At 44.7% G+C, this 19,752-nt stretch overlaps 2 protein-coding genes across 4 annotated transcripts in view; both read left to right on the top strand.

Moving 5' to 3' along the window:
- SDHAF2 (succinate dehydrogenase complex assembly factor 2) overlaps positions 1 to 19,752 on the top strand; it is a 188,821-nt gene that overhangs the window by 117,405 nt on the left and 51,664 nt on the right. The window lies entirely within an intron of this gene.
- TMEM138 (transmembrane protein 138) lies at positions 74 to 7,857 on the top strand. 3 transcript variants are annotated; one of them, XM_055581123.1, is made up of 5 exons: positions 74 to 217; positions 1,964 to 2,217; positions 3,455 to 3,626; positions 4,926 to 5,001; positions 5,278 to 7,857. In XM_055581123.1, exons 2-5 carry the CDS (start codon positions 2,090 to 2,092, stop codon positions 5,388 to 5,390), a joined length of 489 nt encoding a protein of 162 aa, XP_055437098.1. In that variant the 5' UTR covers positions 74 to 217; positions 1,964 to 2,089; the 3' UTR covers positions 5,391 to 7,857. The 3 variants fall into 3 exon arrangements, with proteins under 3 accessions (XP_055437098.1, XP_055437100.1, XP_055437101.1); XM_055581125.1 differs by lacking the exon at positions 74 to 217 and adding an exon at positions 504 to 782; XM_055581126.1 differs by lacking the exon at positions 74 to 217 and adding an exon at positions 3,204 to 3,285 and having other exon boundaries at positions 2,108 to 2,217.

Genomic DNA, 19,752 nt, shown 5'->3' with positions numbered 1-19,752 from the left:
CGCGGCGACGCTGGGAAGGCCTGGAGAGAGGCGATCCCAGGAGAGCGGGGGCCCAAACATGGCGGCCGAGTCGGCCATAGAGCGGGAGAGAAAGCCGAGGACAAGCGTGTAGCACGGCGCAGGCTGAGCCCGCGTCCGCCATCTACTTCCGGAGTTTAAAGCCGGTTTCCGGAATCCAGGGTGGTATCCCCATGACAACCGACGTTGGGCCTCTGAGGTGAGTCCTTGTTGAGGAGTGTGTAAAGAGGCCAGAAGTCGGAATTTCGTTGTTAATTGCTTTGGTTTTGGTTTTTCGCTAAGGCAGTCCCATTTAAAAGTGGGTTGGGACGGGTGGGGAAAATTGCTCTGCTCTACCGAGGGAACGCGGCAAATAGCGGTGAGAAGACCGAACTGCTTCATTACCTTGCGAAATCACCGCTACGCTAGCCCGAGATGATGGTCATCCTTCCCTAGTGATGGCGGTGAACGGTTCTTTTTAACGGAGCTTCACAATAGCCTTCTGTGGCGGCCTGTGAAGTAGCGGTTAAGAGCAAGGGCTTTCGTATCACACTTAGTTGTGAATCCTGGAGGAACGGCTTGAACTCTGACACTGTCCTTGCTTGTAGAATGCGGATAATTCTTTCCCATCTTGCAGAGTACTTTCGAGGACTAAAGGAATTTTTCTTGGTTGACAAGTTTATCATGGTGCGGGTACATAGGTGATACTATCAGTGTTATTTGATGAATAAGGAAACTCGGCTCAGAGAAAACCACATTGTACATCCTCAGTGGCACTTCATTAGGTGAGGTGGACGAGGTTCTGCAACTTCTCAGAGCCTCTGTGTAAAGTGGGGCTATAAGCATAAAAACAGCTAGTTCTTAAAATGGATATAGGATTAAATAAGGAAGTAAATATGCAGAGTTTGTAAAGTAACATTTTACAGATGTTGATTTAATCATTCTGTAACACTTCAAAACATTTTGAAATTTGCTTATGGATTTGATCCAGCTGGAGAGGGTCATAGGACAACCCCAGAGCAGCTTCTTTGTCTTGGAATAAATGAAAATAAAGGCCCAGCCTCCCTTACCTGGTGCCATTGTGTCACTACCATAATCTTTAACGTTAGAAGAGCACTATTTCCTCTCAGCTTTTTCTGCCTAAACCACTAACCACTTCTCTGCCCATGTTTTTCCTGCCTGTGTGCATGCTCAGTTGTGTCTGACACTTTGTGACCCCATGGACTGTAGCCACGAGGCTTTTCTGTCCATTGAATTTTCCAGGCAAGAATACTGGAGCGGGTTGCCATTTCCTCCTCCAGGGGATCTTCCCAACCCAGGGATCAAACCTACGTCTCCTGCATTGGCAGGTGGATTCTTTACCACTGAACCACCTGGGAAGCCCTTTCCTGCCTAGTTACATGTAAACCTGTCAGTTTTGTAAGAGGCAGCTTTGTGCAGTAGTTAAGCCCTCAGACTCCAGACCCAGACTGCCTCGATCTGAATGCTAGCCCTGCCAATTACTAGCAACATGACGTTGGACAAATTGTTTTACCTACCTGGGCTTCAATTGTCCCCTCTATAAAATGGAGAGAGTAATAGTGTGTCTTCCACCTCAAGGGTAATGGAGAGATTTAAATAATGTTCTGCTTAGAATTATAAGTGAAATACAAAGATTTGCTTCTGCAATTAGAATTATTATTGCTGTATGACCAGACAGTCACTTTGTGTATTTTCCCTAGATTCCTTTGGACTCAAAACTGGTTAGAAAGAGCTCTACATTTAGAGGGTTCCAGGCACGGAGACAGGTTTGAGGGTGAGGGTCCCTGGAAGGAATGACTAGTTGGCATTTTTTGTTGTTGGTTTTGTCATCGATGTATCACAAGCACCTAGAATGGTGCCTGGCATATAGTAGGTCCTAAGTAAATATTTATTGTACTGTTGAGTTTCTAACCTCTCTCTCTCCTTTTTTTTTTGGTTTTAACAGACCCTTGTCTTAGAGCAAGGGAAGCAGCTGCCTTTCTGAAGAACTCAGTGCCTGGGGGAGGACCAGTAGTTGTTTTCTGAGGAACTGTGGAATGTGCCCTTGGAGGCACAAGAGAGCAGAAGGAAGATGCTCCAGACCAGTAACTACAGCCTGGTGCTCTCCCTGCAGTTCCTGCTGCTGTCCTATGACCTCTTTGTCAATTCCTTCTCTGAGCTACTCCGAATGGCTCCAGTCATTCAGCTGGTGCTCTTCATGTGAGTGGGACTGCGCAGCTCAACCCAATCATTTCAGAAGCCCCAAAAAGCATGATTTAGCGTTTTAAAGTTATTAATAGAGAAATATCAGGGAAAATAAAATTGCAGTTTGTCTTGGGTACTTCATGGTCCATAGACATGTCACAGGATACACTGCTTTGATACTTCTGCTTTGATATACTTCTAACAAGGGTTTGGGACACAGGAAGCAGTGCACATAGAAAAAGAGGGTCAGATTGTTGACACTGTCATTATCTCCATCTGTGAGTAGAAAGTGTCTTACAGTGCCATGAAACAGGGTTGCAAAATGTCAGATAAAGGGGTTATCAGGGACTTTCTGGCGGTCCAGGGGTTAGGACTTGGCACTTTCGCTGCCCTGGCCCTGAGTAAAAATAATGTGTTTTTTTTTTGGCTGTTCTGGGTTTTCATTGCAGCACGGGTTCTCTAGTTGCCCTGTGGCATGTGGGATCTTAGTTCCCTGACCAGGATTAAACCTGCATCCCCTGCACTGGAAGACATTCATAACCACTGAACCACCAGGAAATTTCCAGAATAACCATATTGATAACATATATGTATCCCAGAGGATGGAAGCTATTGTCATTTTTCGTCCACAGTGATTTTTAGTCTCCATGAGGCAAGTTCTAAACAGAAAACCACAATTTTAGACCCTGTCTTCACTCAGCAAATGTTCATCAACCTACCAGACAGTGCTATAGTTGCAGTGGTGGACCTGACGAGTTCTGTTTGATGGGATTTCCATTCTAGTGGAGAGAAACAACAAATATTTTAATAACTTCAAATAGTAATAAATGTTGTACAGTGGACATGAAGTATGTGGAATGGGGAGAAGAAGGTAGTGGGGTGAAAGAAAAGTTTCTGAAGAGGGGACATTTGAACCAACACTTGAATGGCACTAGGCACCAGGTTATTTGACAGGGCTGGCATTTTCTGGATACAAGGAGGAAACTAGCTGCTTCTCACAGGTGCCTCGGAGGCTTGTTGAGTTGGGAGTGTCAGCAGGAAAGCCTTGTCCATAGACTGCAACTCAACTGATGGGACCAACAGGTAGCGGGTAGTTTTAATTTCATGTCATTTGGGGTTCAAAACCCACACTACCTCTGGGGGTGTTTCAGAGGCAAGGACAGACCTCGTGGTGTCCCTTAGGATTCAGGGCCGACTCTTGGGTGCTCCCCAGACCTCCATTTGGCTGTCCTTTTGTTTTCCATGTTTGCAGCATCCAGGATATCGCAATCCTCTTCAACATCATCATCATTTTCCTCATGTTCTTCAACACCTTCGTCTTCCAGGCTGGCCTGGTCAACCTCCTCTTCCATAAGTTCAAAGGGACCATCATCCTGACAGCTGTGTACTTCGCCCTGAGCATCTCTCTTCATGTCTGGGTCATGGTAAGAGGGAGGCTCTGAGTCCTTAGAGGACGTGGAATGTTTTATCTGTGGGAACCTAGCATCTCTGGATGTTTATCTCACAGAATCCTTGATAAGAAACAGGTGAAATGAATGTAGTCCAACCTGGAGCTTGACACATGAGAATTTCATAAGGCACTTTTTCTCAACCTTATGTGTTGAAGAACAGCCTTATCCAGGAGTCGAGGGGCACTTGTGGAACGTTTGATTCATTTTGCCCCCAAAGACCTGCAGGTTAAAACAGGAAATTGAATCTGTTCCATCATTAGCTGTTTGGGCAGGTGTGTGTTGATACAGGGTATCCTTAGGCATCAGTGTCCCACGGGAAATAGCCAGGCAGGAGTGCCACGAGCCCTCTGCTGTGTCCCAATCACTTACGTTAGGAGAACGAGCCTCTGAGATGCCTCCCTCTGGATCTAACATAGGCCTCGAAGCCTGTGTTTTTGTGGTTTCAGATTTCTTTTTTGTTTTTCATGGGTTTTTTTTTTTTTTTTTTTTTTTTTGCCGTACCTAGTGACTTATGGGCTCTTAGTTCCCCGACCTGGGATCAAACCCATTCTCCCTGCATTGGAAGTGCGGAGTCCTAACCACTGGGCCACCAGGGAATTCCTTCAGATTTCTTCTGCTCCACAAATTCTTCTCTGTGGGCATCTCGTGTTTCTTTGCATTCATTTAATGGAACACATTAAAACCTCAGGGATCCCCAGGCATTTCTTTACTAAAGGCACCTTCTCAGACTAAACCTCCCATTAGGTTGCCCCTGTGATTCCCCAGAGAGAACAAGAACTCACAGGGGAGAAGCAGCGCAGTGCCAAAGTCTCAAGGTGCTTCCCAGAGAGGATTGTCTCTGCTTAGGTTCCTAGAGCCAAAATAGTCCTGGCTTTGTACTGTGAAGCTGCTAATCTGATTAAACCCTGAGGGCACCAAGCCTTTATCTGACAGGAACCAAGCCTCAGATTTCCAAGGCAAGACAGTGACCATGCTGAACTCCTGAGATAATGTGTATCATTTCTCATTGGCCAAGGCAATGGGATGAAAGGAAATAAATGGCTTAGTTCAGACTTACTCCCTCAGGGTTAAAAGAATTACTTCCTCTGCAGCAAAACACAAGGGGACTTGTTGAAGCTTGTTTGAGAAACACTCCTTTGGCTGTGGAAAGAAAGAAGGGGATGAGATCAGGCCGATACTAAATCAAGCAGCATCTCTGCAGCTCACCAGGCTGGAGATGTCAGGGCCTCATCTGGCCATTCACTTTTCTCTGTCTACTCTTGTCTCCTTCAGAACTTACGCTGGAAAAACTCCAACCGCTTTGTCTGGACAGATGGACTTCAAACATTGTTTGTATTCCAGAGGTTAGGTAAGAACCACAGCAACCTCAGGCCTCACTTTGGCCCCATTTGTGGCTCTGGCAGCGAGGGCCTTGATCCTGGCTTCCCAGCCCATCACAACCAGCGTGAGATGAGTGGAACAGCCATGCCAAGACCAGGAGAGACCACTGCCCTCTGCCCTTTCTGGGAGTCACTGGGAAATCATGGGACAGGGCCCCTCGGCCTCGTCTGGTCATGTTCTTCCCCTGAAACAAACACTCACTCGGGTGCATCCCTGACTCTTCTTTCCTGTTTATTCTCCACAGCGGCAGTGTTGTACTGTTACTTCTACAAACGGACAGCTGTGAGGCTGGGCGATCCTCGCTTCTACCAGGACTCTTTATGGCTGCGCATGGAGTTCATGCAAGTTCGAAGGTGACCGTTCTCTGTCACATCAATGAACGCCTTTCCTTCCTGACAGAAGTCACACTGGGGGCTCTGCAGAGGGGGCAGCCAGCCCTGCGTGCTAGGAAGTAGCTTGACATTCCGAGGACAGGCCCCAGCCGGCCAGTGTGCAGCAGGTGAAGAGGAGGCGCCGCCCTCCAGCACATTAACGCGTCCCCAGTGCAGACTCCTGAACGTCCCTTCCCAGCCTCCTGCCGCAGTCCCACCCCCGTTCCCTCCCGCCCTCTGCCTTCTTCCTCACCAAGGGCTCTGTGGCTTTTCCCAAGGGAACTTTCCACTGACCCTAGTACAGGAGCAGCTCCCAATCCCTCCTCTGCACTGCACACTAATGATTGAAGGATGCAAAGAGTGACTTTTCTGGGCTCCTGACTGAGCACACATCAGACATTTAGATTTTATACCCAAGGTACTTTTTTTTACATTGTATAAATAGGAAATAAATTCTTTTCCATAAATGATGGAGTCTCTGCCTTGCTCAGTCCCTCTGCAGTTAAGAGGGGTGCCAAGTCCTAGCCTAGCCTAACCTTAGTGTCTACTTGGTCCAGTGGGCAAATTGAGCCACAGAGCAGATATGGGTATTCCTTGAATCCCATTGTGAGTACAAGATATTTTTGCAGAAAAGATGTGATCTGATGCCCCACCCCCATCTCTGGAGTTTCAGACTTCCATGTTTAATTCAGTCTTCCCCCGTCAGAGCCCAGAACTGTCCTCGGGAGAGTGAAATGTTCCCTAGCCTGTTTTGGCAAAAGAAATTTTAAACATTGGTGTGCCCGTAGTATCAGTTTTCTGTTGCTTGGAATAGTTGGGTGTAACAGACCCACCACCACACTTCGGTGCATGGTTCTTGAGTGTTGGGGCTCAGCTCATCTGACTGGGTTTGGGTAGTTTCTGCTGGGCTTACACATGTGTCTGTGGTCAGCTGTGGGTCAGCCAAGCAGCTGTCATGATCTTGAGATCATTGACTTCTGGCTAACCTAGGCTGAACTCTGTTAGAATGACTCTGCTTCACATGACTTACTGTCCAGCAGGCTTGCCTGGGTTGGTTGACTAGACAGTGGCAGAGAAGCAGGAAATCAAGCTATAGGGAGCAGCCCCAGTTCAAGCCTCTACTGTGTCTCTTCAACTCCCATTGGTCAAAGCAAATCATGTGACTGAGCCCAGTGTCAGAATGGGAAAGCGCTAGGAGGTTTCATGGCAAAAGACAAGGGTGCGGTCATTCCGCCCCACCAGAAAGCTGCCCCATGAAACTCATTATTCGGAAGTACTTTGGCCCAGAAGTTGGCAAACTTTTCCTGTTAAAGGTCAGATAGTAAATATTTTAGATCTTGAGGGCCATGTGGCCTCTGTTGCAATTACTCAACTTTGACATCAAAGCACAAAAGCAGCCAGAGATGAAACTCAGATGAATGACCCATGACACAAATATTTTGATTTTGTTTCAACCACATAAAAATGTAAGTCTAATCTTAACTTGAGGGTCATACAAAACGGGCTAGATGTGCCCTCAAGCCATGGTATGCTGACCCCTAGTTTAGAAGCCTACAATGAAGTCCTAGGGAAAGAGAGGCTGTAGTTAATCAGCTGTGCTGTCAAGATTTATCAGATATTTTAAATATTTTACTTCTACAGAGTTCTAAGAAAATACCTAAGATCTCATCCCTATAATTGGGAGACATGATCTAAAAAGTCCTAACAAAACCACCATCTATGTGTACTGTATCTTCGTCTGTATAAAAAATGACAATAGCCCAATTTTGAATCTTTTCATAAAAGCTCTTACAGGAATATTATCCCCTTTACTCATCACAATCCCTGAAAGATAGGAGATTTTTTTGTGTCCCCAAATGAATCAGGGCTGGATTGTTCTCTGCAGTCTTTGCAGCTAGTAAGTACAATCAAATGTTTGTTTTCCTCACTCCCAGTATAAATGCCACTTTGTAGTCCCAGGAGTCTCTTGCGGGTGTGTGTGTGTGTTACTTCCTTCCTTCCTCCCTTCCTTCCCACCTCCCTCTCTCCCTCCCTCCCTCTTTCTTCCTTTGTTTATCTTGATAGTTAATGCATTCATGTGATATAAAATTGAAGTTATATTTGTGCAGTTAGTCTTCCCACTTCTGTATCTCAGTCACTGAGTTCCTTCTCCCTCCCCTCCTTGACAATCTACATTTACTTGCATAATTTCTTACAGACAGTGTAATATTTCAGAAACATTTTTACAAAAGAAAAAATATAGCTACATCCTACCCCAGAAATAATATCATATCTTTAGTGCTATGTATTTATATTTTATATATGGTTGTGATTATGGGGACTATGCCATAACATAGTTTGCTTTTCTTTTTTCACTTAGCAGTAGGAATATATTTTTAAGATGTGATGTAAACTGATTGCTTGGGGCAGTTAGTTTTCAAAGATCAAAGGAAGAAAATAAACACTTTTAAAAGTGCTGACTTTTAATAGGATGGAGTTGCTTCTAGCTGACCAATTAGAGAACTAGAAAGACCAGACAAAATATGAAAGTCGTCTAAAAAGATCTTAGAGAATTGCTGAAGGAAAGATGATGAAAGGCTCTAAAATTCTGAAGTAGAATCAGGGACATGAGCTGACAGTTTGCAGCAGACTTTCCCCTGGGAGCATTTGCTGACTCTGGGTTTGAGCAAGAGGCTGAGGATCCAAGCATTGCCCAGGCAGAGGGGACCAGAGAAGCCAGTGGAGCTTAGTGCTCTCATAACACTGGAAGAACAAAACTGGGGACTGAAAGAGCCTTAAAGACGTAACACATTTCTTCTTTAAGATACTTACAAACACTGAAGCTGTATAGGGCCAGAAGCTATAAAGCTAAACCTCAAACTTCTGAAAAGCGCAATCAAATTTTTGGCAGGCTAATGGTGCTGATGATTAGAATTCAGGACCCACAATGGGGCAGGGACTGGTGAATACATAGGTCTTTCAGTTCAAAGCTCAGGAGGGCTCCTTACTAGGAACAAGGTGAAACAGGCAGACTGAGGCTTATCAAAATCCCAATGCAACCTCAAACCATGTGGTCTCTGAGTGGATTAAGGTGATCAGCCCCCATTCTCTTGGTGTAACAGAGAAAAGACTGGAAGAAAAAACATCTAGAGGTGCTATAATTTTTTTTTATATACAATTTCTAAATCCAATAAGAATTACTAGCAAGTCAAGAGATAAGACCATATTATTTAAAACCAGAGCAAAAGTAGAAAATAGAAACAGGTGAGCCAAATAAGAAATAGAGGAAATATGGAAGAAATGGATTAAATAGACTACACCTGCTGCTGCTGCTCCTAAGTCGCTTCAGTCGTGTCCGACTCTGTGCGACCCCATCCCTGGGATTCTCCAGGCAAGAACACTGGAGTGGGTTGCCATTTCCTTCTCCAATGCATGAAAGTGAAAACTGAAAGTGAAGTCGCTCAGTTGTGTCCAACTCTTAGCGACCCCATGGACTGCAGCCTACCAGGCTCCTCAGCCCATGGGATTCTCCAGGCAAGAGTACTGGAGTGGGGTGCCATTGCCTTCTCCAAGCCTACACCTAAGGATGTCTAATAATGACTGAGTACTATGCTTGAGAATGACCCCTCCAACAAATAACTGTAAAACCTGAATATGATATGAAAAACAGCTACTTAAAGACTACTAGAGAATGAAGGGAGACAGTTTGACGGGGAGTTCACACTCAGGAGGAAATTGTGCAGAGAAAGTTTCCTGTTTTTGCCGCTTATAACTTGGCAGCTGACAAAGCAGTAGGTACATTATGCTGGTGGACAATCACAGTACAAGTACTGAGCCAGGGCAACTGAAGCCACTGGAGGAAAAGATGGGAGCCTCAGAAGGGAAGAGGCAGCAATCACCAAGTTCTGTCTGCCCACATCTCTGCCCAAGCTCTGGACCACAAATGTGTTGTTCAGATTCAAGCAACTCAGCTAAAGACAGAAAATCTAAACTGAGATTGGAGCTGCTGCCCCGTAAGTGTGGTCTGCACTGTATATCCACCCAAAACGGACTTCCCAGGTGACTCAGTGGTAAAGAATCTGCCTGCCGATGCAGGAGACCCAGGTTCAATCCCTGGAAATCCCGCAAATAGAAGAGCCTGGAGGGCTACAGTCCATGGGGTCAAAAAAGAGCCAGAAAGGACTTAAGAACTAAACAACAACAACAATCCACCCAAGCTAACTGCCTGATAAAAGAACCATCACTCTTTGGAGACAAATAATACAAGCCAGAGTCTCCACAACTTAATGTTCAAATAAATACTGACACCAATACTGAGGTGACCCAGATACTGGAGTTAACAGACAAGGATAATAAAGCAGCCATGAAATTATGTTCTCAGTGAATAAAAAGATAGGCAACCTCAGCAAAGAAACAAATGACTTTTGAAAAATAGAAACTCTGGAAATAAAAATTACAACAACTGAAACATTTTTAATCAAATGGATAGATTTAACAGCAAAAAAGATTACAGAACTGGTCAATGAACTAGAAGGTAAACCGATAGAAACGCCCCACGCTGCAGAACAGAGACAAAAAGAGTTTTTTTTAAAGTCTCCCAGGCCAGTTAGATAATGTCAAACAGTCTGACAAATGTATGATTAGAATCCTAGAAGGCAAAGAGAAGGAAGAAAGCAGAAAAAAAAAAAAAAAAAAAGCAAAAATTTTCCCAAATTTGATGAAAAGAAATGTACAGATTTTAGATACTCCACAAAGCCACCTTAATTAACACAGAAAGGCCACATCTAGGAACATCATAGTCAAAAGCTAAAGATGAAGAGTAAATCTTGAAAGCAGCAAGAGAAAAACAAACCACATATAGAGGAACAACAATTAGCAACTGGCTGCTCACCAGAAATCAGAGGCCAGCAGAGAGTGTAACACCATCTCTAAAGTGCTGCAAGAAAAAGAGGTCAACTCAGAAATCTAAATTTACCAAAAATATACTTCAGGTATAAAACTGAGAGAATTTGTTGCCAGCAATCCAGCGCTATAAAGAAATGCTAAAGGAGTTGTTTGGCTTGAAGGGGAATGATAACAGATGGAAACTCAGATCCTCTGAAAGGGATGGAGTACATCAGAAATAGTATCTGAGTAAATATAAAGACTATTTTAAAATGTTTTTCTTATTAAGTTATTTATAATACATATGAATATAAAATGCAGTGTTTTCCACGTACACAGAGTAATGACCAGTGCAAGCCACATGCTGAACCATAAAACAATAATCAGTACATTTAAAAGGAGAAAGAGCACGTTTTTTTGACAATAATGGAATTGAGTTAGAAATCAGTAACAATAAGATAACTAGGTGGTCCAATCTAAGTCCAATCACAAGACAGAAACCACCTAGTAATTTAAACATGGCAGGTTTAATATAATCCTTAAATTATAAGAGAAAGTAGAGTCGCTCAGTCGTGTCCGACTCTTTGCGACCCCATGGACTGTAGCCTACCAGGCTCCTCCGTCCATGGGATTTTCCAGGCAATAGTACTGGAGTGGGCTGATGTTTCCTTCTCCAGGGATCTTCCCGACCCAGGGATCCAACCTAGGTCTTACATGTTGTAGGCAGATGCTTTACCATCTGAGCCATGTGGGAGACCCGGGCTGCCATTTCCTCCTCTAGGGGATCTTCCCGATCCAGGGATCAAACCTGCATCTCCTGTGTCTCCTGTGCTGGTGGGCAGATTTTTTTACCACTGACCCACCTGGAAAGCCCTATAAAAATGTAAAGAGAATTCTAAAAGTGTACCTGAGGGCTGAGGACAAACTTTGTAGGGTCCCCCACCCCCAAATCTGGGGTATAGACCTCACGGCAGCCCACTGGGTGGTGAACAAGTTCACTGGTTGGCCAGGGCAGAGCTGGTTCACAGTTGCCAGGCAGGAAACAACCCTCTAGGGCACAATGAGCCAAGGCTGTTGGGCAGGTGCACACAGCATGCCCCAGGTGCACAAGGCCTGCAGCACATGATGTCCATGCCAGGCATGGAGGGCCACGGGAGTCAACCCTCTGGGGAGAAGAGCCAAGGTCCGTGAGCAGACATGTGGAGGTGGGCCCCGCTGTGGATACACACTGTCCATGCCTGAGGGCGTGGGGAAAAGTGATCCAGGGCAGAGATAAACAAGGCTGAGGGGGCAAGCGCACAGAGTTAGGAACTGCCATGCATGCCAAGGCGTGGAGCATGCGCTATCCTCGACAGGAGGGCCACAGCAAAGTGGTCACCAGGCATGGACCAGGTTCGTGAGGTTGCTGAGGGAGTGCCCGCTCTTGGTATGTGGTTGGAGAGGACCATCTGATATCCTAGCTGTCCTCACACATGCACCGCTGAGACCACAGAGCAGGAGCAGGAAAAGCAAACCAGAGCTTATGGGAGCTAGGAAGACAAGCCCTTTCCTTCCTTCAGTATCCCTCCAGCGCCCTCTACAGACAGGGCTTACCATTGTGCTCACTGAAAGGGAGAAATACCGGGTCCAGTCTGGAATCACAGGACAGGTTCTGAAGGTGAATGCAGATCTCATGTCCGTCTTTTCAGCTACTCAGCTTTCATGCACCATTCTACACTTATCTGAACTTCCATGCTGCATTCTTACTGACAACATATATCTATTCTTAAAAGCGACATTCTCGGGACTTCCCTCGTGGTGCACTGGACCCAATGCAGGAGGCCTGGGTTCGATTTCTGGTCAGGGAACTAGGGTTAGGATTAGGATTACCCCACAAATAAGATTTTGCAGCCTCATCTAATCTGCATGTCACAACCAAGACCCGATGCAGTCAAATAGATAAAAGTATTTTTTTAAGTGACGTTCTCACTCTTCCCCTAAAATGAGAAGACATACAGTCCCAACAATCACGGTATCCATAGCTGACTATATTAATTACTCCACAATTTGTCATGGTCTCACTAAATATTCTATTACATAAAGATTAAATTATGAAGTTGACCTCTAACAAATAGTCAATAGAAAGGTAAAAAGGAGAAAATGGTCAGTATATACAAATAAATGCATGCGTGTCAAGTTGCTTCAGTCATGTGCGATTCTTTTTGACCCTATGGACTGTAGCCCGCCAGGCTTCTCTGTCCATAGGATTCTCCAAGCAAGAATACCTGAGTGGGTTGCCATGTCCTCCTCCAGGAATCTTCCCAACCCAGGGATTGAACCTGTGTCTCCTGCAGCTCCTGCACTGCAGGTAGATTCTTTACCACTGAGCCACCAGGGAAGCCCTAAAAACACAGGCATGCAAGGAACAAAGAAACACAAAAAACTACCAGAGCTCTCGTTTTTGTAATTGGTCACTTTTATAACTAGTCACAAAGTTGTAGTTGATAACCATGGCTTCCTTCTACTATTCCTATGTTGATAATTCCCTTTCCCACAGCTCAAGCTTCTGCTGCTGCTCTGGGTTCTTTACCTGTTGTTGTTCAGTCACTAAGTTGTGTCTGACTCTTTTGTGACCCATGGATTATAGCCCACCAGGCTCCTGTGTCCATGGGATTTCTCAAGCAAGAATACTGGAGTGGGTTGTCATTTCCTTCTCCAGGGGATCTTCCTGGACCAGGGGTTGAACCCACGTCTCCTGCACTGCAAGTAGATTCTTTACCACTGAGCCACCAGGGAAGCCTTCTTTACTATTCAGTTCAGTTCAGTGGCTCAGTCGTGTCCGACTCTGCAACCCCATGAATCATAGCACGCCAGGCCTCCCTGTCCATCACCAACTCCTGGAGTTCACTCAAACTCATGTCCATCGAGTTGATGATGCCATCCAGCCATCTCATCCTCTGTCATCCCCTTCTCCTCCTGCCCCCAACCCCTCCCACCATCAGGGTATTTTCCAGTGAGTCAACTCTTCGCATGAGGTGGCCAAAGTACTGGAGTTTCAGCTTCAGCACCAGTCCTTCCAATGAACACCCAGGACTGATCTCCTTTAGGATGGACTGGTTGGATCTCCTTGCAGTCCAAGGGACTCTCAAGAGTCTTCTCCAACACCACAGTTCAAAAGCATCAATTCTTTGGCACTCAGCTTTCTTCACAGTCCAACCCTCACATCCATACATGACCACAGGAAAAACCATAGCCTTGACTAGACGGACCTTTGTTAGCAAAGTAATGTCTCTGCTTTTGAATATGCTATCTAGGTTGGTCATAACTTTCCTTCCAAGGAGTAAGCGTCTTTTAATTTCATGGCTGCAATCACCATCTGCAGTGATTTTGGAGGCCCCAAAAATAAAGTCTGACAGTGTTTCCACTGTTTCCCCATCTATTTCCCATGAAGTGATGGGACCAGATGCCATGATCTTTGTTTTCTGAATGTTGAGCTTTAAGCCAATTTTTTCACTCTCCACTTTCACTTTCATCAAGAGGCTTTTGAGTTCCTCTTCACTTTCTGCCATAAGGGTGGTGTCATCTGCATATCTGAGGTGATAGATATTTCTCCCGGCAATCTTGATTCCAGCTTGTGCTTCCTCCACCCCAGCATTTCTCATGATGTACTCTGCATAGAAGTTAAATAAGCAGGGTGACAATATACAGCCTTGACGTATTCCTTTTCCTATTTGGAACCATCTGTTGTTCCATGTCCAGTTCTAACTGTTGCTTCCTGACCTGCATACAGATTTCTCAAGAGACAGATCAGGTGGTCTGGTATTCCCATCTCTTTCAGAATTTTCCACAGTTTATTGTGATCCACACAGTCAAAGGCTTTGGCATAGTCAATAAAGCAGAAATAGATGCTTTTCTGGAACTCTTTACTGTTAGAGTAACCCAAATCCTCATTCCTAAAGGATCTGAGTTCTACTTTTGGGTGGGGGGCATGGGTGTATTAATAGGTGCCCCCAGAGCATCCTCTGGGGGTTCCAGACATAGTCTTTCTTGTCTCCCTTGTGTAGCTGCAACCCAATTTTCCCTTGTGACTCAGGATCAGTCATTCTAGCCAGTAGGCTGGATGCCCCCGCTTCTTTTTGTTCTTTGATTTAGTGGCATAAGGAGCCCAGATTGACCAGGTGGCAACCTCATTTGCCAGTTCAGTAATACACTGCTCTGTCTCCTTGTGGAACATGACTCACTTGAGAACTAAGATCTCCAAATCAGCAGGCTCAAAGTTTTCAGTGTAAAAGGCAAAAAACTCTGGGGGTGGTTTATTAGGTGTAATAGTGAGAGAAGTCATTCCCACTCCTACCTGTTGAATCCTGGACCCATGTATGCTGGCTGGGGGGAAAACAGTACCATATAATGGTCTCCGATTCAAAGACATACTTCATTCTGTGAATAAAACCCCCATCCTTTCAGTATATTGTCTCCCTACTGATACTATAACTGAGTCTACCGTGAACCATCCTACTTTTCAATTACACCACCTTCTTCCAGGCGACGAAGTATGTGTGGTTAAGACCAGTTATTTCCAGAGGCATAAGCCCATTGCCACACTTCCTTTGCTGTGAAATGAGTTTCTCCATCAGATGCAATGTTGTGTAGAATGCCATGAGGGGCACATCGTGTCTCTTTTGGGAGGACCCGAGGAACCTTCACTTTTATGAAATGAGCCAAGGCTGGTAAGTGGGTGTGCAGAAGAATTGAGGCATTCCTGCAGGGGCAGAGCCTGGAGGGTGTGGGGTCCACATAGGAAAAGCCCTCGGAAACAACCCTCGGGGTGCAGGAAGTCAAGGCTGGTGGGCAGGGGGACACAGGGGATCAGGATGCTGCTGCAGATGTGAGCCAGAGGCAGAGTGAAGATCACCAGGCCTGGGCTGGGGCTGAGACCAGTGAGCTCCCAATCCCCTGCCGGCACACAGGGGGTGCAGAGCACCACTGGATGTCCTCACGCATACGCACCTCTGACTGTGCAGCAGGAGCAAGAAAAACCAAAACATCGCAGGCTGGAACCAGGAAACAAAGCCCCTTTCTTCCTGCAGTGTCCATCTAGTGCCCTCTAGTGACAGAGCCTAACATGGTGCTTACTGAAAGGGAGACATGCTTTCAGTCCAGTCCATGACTACACAACAGGTACTGAAGTGTCTGTCTGAAGCTGAGGACCAATATGTTGATAACTGCCACACTGAGAAACCACTAAATATTTACAAGTTAAACATTATACTTGTAAATCATCATGGATCAGAGAAGAAACCAGGCTTCCCTGGCGGCTCGGACGGTAATGAATCTGCCTGCAATGCGGGAGACCTGGGTACGGTCCCTGGGTTGGGAAGATCCCCTGGAGGAGGTCATGGCAACCCACTCCAGTATTCTGGCCTGGAGAATCCCCATGGACAGAGGAGCCTGGTGGACTACAGCCCATGGGGTTGCAAAGAGTTGGACATGACTGAGCAACTAAACACATATAGCACAGCACAAAGAAAAAACCATAAGAGAAATTAGAGAGTACTTTAAACTACATCATAATGAAAATACAACATTTAAAATCCATATCATGGGGACTTCCTTAGTAGTCCAGTGGTTAAGAATCCACATTGCAATGCAGGTTTGACCCCTGGTTGGGGAGCTAAGATCCTACATGCCGCAGAAAAACTAAGCCTGCTTGCCACAACTAGAAAGTCCATGTGCCACAATGAAAGTTCCCCATAATGCAACAGAGATCCCATGTGTCACAACAAAGACTTGACATCAGATCAGATCAGATCAGATCAGTCACTCAGTCGTGTCCGACTCTTTGCGACCCCATGAATCATAGCACGCCAGGCCTCCCTGTCCATCACCAACTCCTGGAGTTCACTCAGACTCACGTCCATTGAGTCAGTGATGCCATCCAGCCATCTCATCCTCTGTCGTCCCCTTTTCCTCCTGCCCCCAATCCCTCCAGGCATCAGAGTCTTTTCCAATGAGTCAACTCTTCGCATGAGGTGGCCAAAGTTCTAGAGCTTCAGCTTTAGCATCATTCCTTCCGAAGAAATCCCAGGGCCGATCTCCTTCAGAATGGACTGGTTGGATCTCCTTGCAGTCCAAGGGACTCTCAAGAGTCTTCTCCAACACCACAGTTCAAAAGCATCAATTCTTCGGCGCTCAGCCTTCTTCACAGTCCAACTCTCACATCCATACACGACAACAGGAAAAACCATAGCCTTGACTAGCCAGACCTTTGTTGGCAAAGTAATGTCTTTGCTTTTGAATAAGCTATCTAGGTTGGTCATAACTTTCCTTCCAAGGAGTAAGCGCCTTTTAATTTCATGGTTGCAGTCACCATCTGCAGTGACTGTGGAGCCCAGAAAAATAAAGTCTGACACTGTTTCCACTGTTTCCCCATCTATTTCCCATGAAGTGATGGGACCGGATGCCATGATCTTCGTTTTCTGAATGTTGAGCTTTAAGCCAACTTTTTCACTCTCCACATTCACTTTCATCAAGAGGCTTTTGAGTTCCTCTTCACTTTCTGCCATAAGGGTGGTGTCATCTGCATATCTGAGGTTATTGATATTTCTCCCAGCAACCTTAATTCCAGCTTGTGCTTCCTCCACCCCAGCATTTCTCATGATGTACTCTGCATAGAAGTTAAATAAGCAGGGTGACAATATACAGCCTTGACGAACTCCTTTTCCTATTTGGAACCAGTCTGTTGTTCCATGTCCAGTTCTAACTGTTGGTTAGAATTTCCTGACCTGCATACAGATTTCTCAAGAGGCAGGTCAGGTGGTCTGGTATTCCCATCTCTTTCAGAATTTTCCACATTTTATTGTGATCCACACAGTCAAAGGCTTTGGCATACTCAATAAAGCAGAAATAGATGCTTTTCTGCAACTCTCTTGCTTTTTCCATGATCCAGCAGATGTTGGCAATTTGATCTCTGGTTCCTCTGCCTTTTCTAAATCCAGCTTGAACATCAGGAAGTTCACGGTTCACATATTGCTGAAGCCTGGCTTGGAGAATTTTGAGCATTACTTTACTAGCGTGTGAGATGAGTGCAATTGTGTGGTAGTTTGAGCATTCTTTGGCATTGCCTTTCTTTGGGATTGGAATGAAAACTGACCTTTTCCAGTCCTGTGGCCACTGCTGAGTTTTCCAAATTTGCTGGCATATTGAGTGCAGCACTTTCACAGCATCATCTTTCAGGATTTGGAATAGCTCAACTGGAATTCCATCACCGCCACTAGCTTTGTTCATAGTGATGCTTTCTAAGGCCCACTTGACTTCACATTCCAGGATGTCTGGCTCTAGGTCAGTGATCACACCATCGTGATTATCTGGGTCATGAAGATCTTTTTTGTACAGTTCTTCTGTGTATTCTTGCCACCTCTTCTTGATATCTTCTGCTTCTGTTAGGTCCATACCATTTAGGTCCTTTATCGAGCTCATCTCTGCATGAAATGTTCCTTTGGTATCTCTGATTTTCTTGAAGAGATCCCCAGTCTTTCCCATTCTGTTGTTTTCCTCTATTTCTTTGCATTGATCGCTGAAGAAGGCTTTCTTATCTCTTCTTGCTATTCTTTGGAACTCTGCATTCAGATGTTTATATCTTTCCTTTTCTCCTTTGCTTTTCGCTTCTCTTCTTTTCACAGCTATTTGTAAGGCCTCCCCGGACAGCCATTTTGTTTTGTTTTGTTTTGTTTTTTGCATTTCTTTTCCATGGGAATGGTCTTGATCCCTGTCTCCTGTACAATGTCATGAACCTCATCCCATAGTTCATCAGGCACTCTATCTATCAGATCTAGGCCCTTAAATCTATTTCTCACTTCCACTGTATAATCATAAGGGATTTGATTTAGGTCATACCTGAATGGTCTAGTGGTTTTCCCTACTTTCTTCAATTTAAGTCTGAATTTGGCAATAAGGAGTTCATGGTCTGAGCCACAGTCAGCTCCTGGTCTTGTTTTTGCTGACTGTATAGAGCTTCTCCATCTTTGGCTGCAAAGAATATAATCAATCTGATTTCGGTGTTGACCATCTGGTGATGTCCATGTATAGAGTCTTCTCTTGTGTTGTTGGAAGAGGGTGTTTGTTATGACCAGAATTGACATAGCCAAGTAAATAAATATTTTTTAAGAATGTATCTGATGCAGCTCTGTCAGAAAAGAAGATCTAAAACCAACTGTATAATTTTTCACCTTAAATCAGAAAAAGCAAATTAAGTTCAAATTAAGAAGAAAGAAGGCTAAATTAACCATAAGACCAGAAAAAAAAAAGAACATGGGTAAATAATAGATTAAAAAATATATGAAACTAAAAGTTAATTCTTTGAAAAGTTAGTTGATTAATCTTCAGCTAGATTGTGGAGCTTATCCCAGGAATGTAAGGTTGGTTTGATATGTAAAACTCAATGGGTGAAACTCACCAAGTCAACAGAATAAAGAGGGAAAAGCATTTCATCATTAATTAGTTGTATCTGTGATAAAATTCGTAACATTCATTTGTGATAAAAAAAAAATCTGCAAACTAAGAATAGCTCATTGCTGTTTAGTCACTAAGTCATGTCCGACTCTTTTGTGACCCCATGGGCTGTAGCCCACCAGGCTCCTCTGCCCATGGGATTTCCCAGGCAAGAATACTGTACTGGGTTGCCATTTCCTTCCCCAGGGGGTCTTCCTGTCCCAGGGGTCAAACTCAAGTCTCTTGCATCTCCTGCACTGGCAGGTGGATTCTCTACCACTGAGCCACTAGGGAAGCCCTAAGAATTGCTAGCATGTATCAAAATTCCAGACTTCCAGAAGGAAGCAGGTGTTCAGCATAAACCACATAGTTTGCACAAACAATTGAGGCACAGTGAGACATTTTGGATTGACGGAAACCTTTCTGAAATACAAGTTCATAGACACCAGCCAAAGGCCATCCTTGCAAGTAGGACTTGGTAAGGATAGCAATCTCAGGCCTGCTATGTCAGCTCCTTTCTGCATAATATCACAACCAAACTGGTTGCTTTCCAGAAAAGCAAGGTTGGTTATACCTTTAAAAATCATCTAATTCGTAACAGCAGAATAAAGGGAGGAAAACATATTGCCTCAACAGATGCAGAGACAGCATTCAGTAAAATGTAACACAAACATTTCAGCAAATTAGGAAAAGAAGGAACTTTCTTAAACTGATAGAGAGTATCTACAGAAAACTTTACTGTTAGCATATTAATTGTGAAATATAATACTTTCCCCTGATTTAAGGGCCTAGATCTGATAGATGGAATGCCTGATGAACTATGGAATGAAGTTCATGACATTGTACAGGAGACAAGGATCATGACCATTCCCATGGAAAAGAAATGCAAAAAAGCAAAATGGCTGTCTGGGGAGGCCTTACAAATAGCTGTGAAAAGAAGAGAAGCGAAAAGCAAAGGAGAAAAGGAAAAATATAAGCATCTGAATGCAGAGTTCCAAAGAATAGCAAGAAGAGATAAG

Source organism: Bubalus kerabau, chromosome 5 (genome assembly GCF_029407905.1).
Source record: "Bubalus kerabau isolate K-KA32 ecotype Philippines breed swamp buffalo chromosome 5, PCC_UOA_SB_1v2, whole genome shotgun sequence".
NCBI classification, from domain to species: Eukaryota; Metazoa; Chordata; class Mammalia; order Artiodactyla; family Bovidae; genus Bubalus; species Bubalus kerabau.
This window is presented reverse-complemented; position numbering and strand designations above follow the sequence as displayed.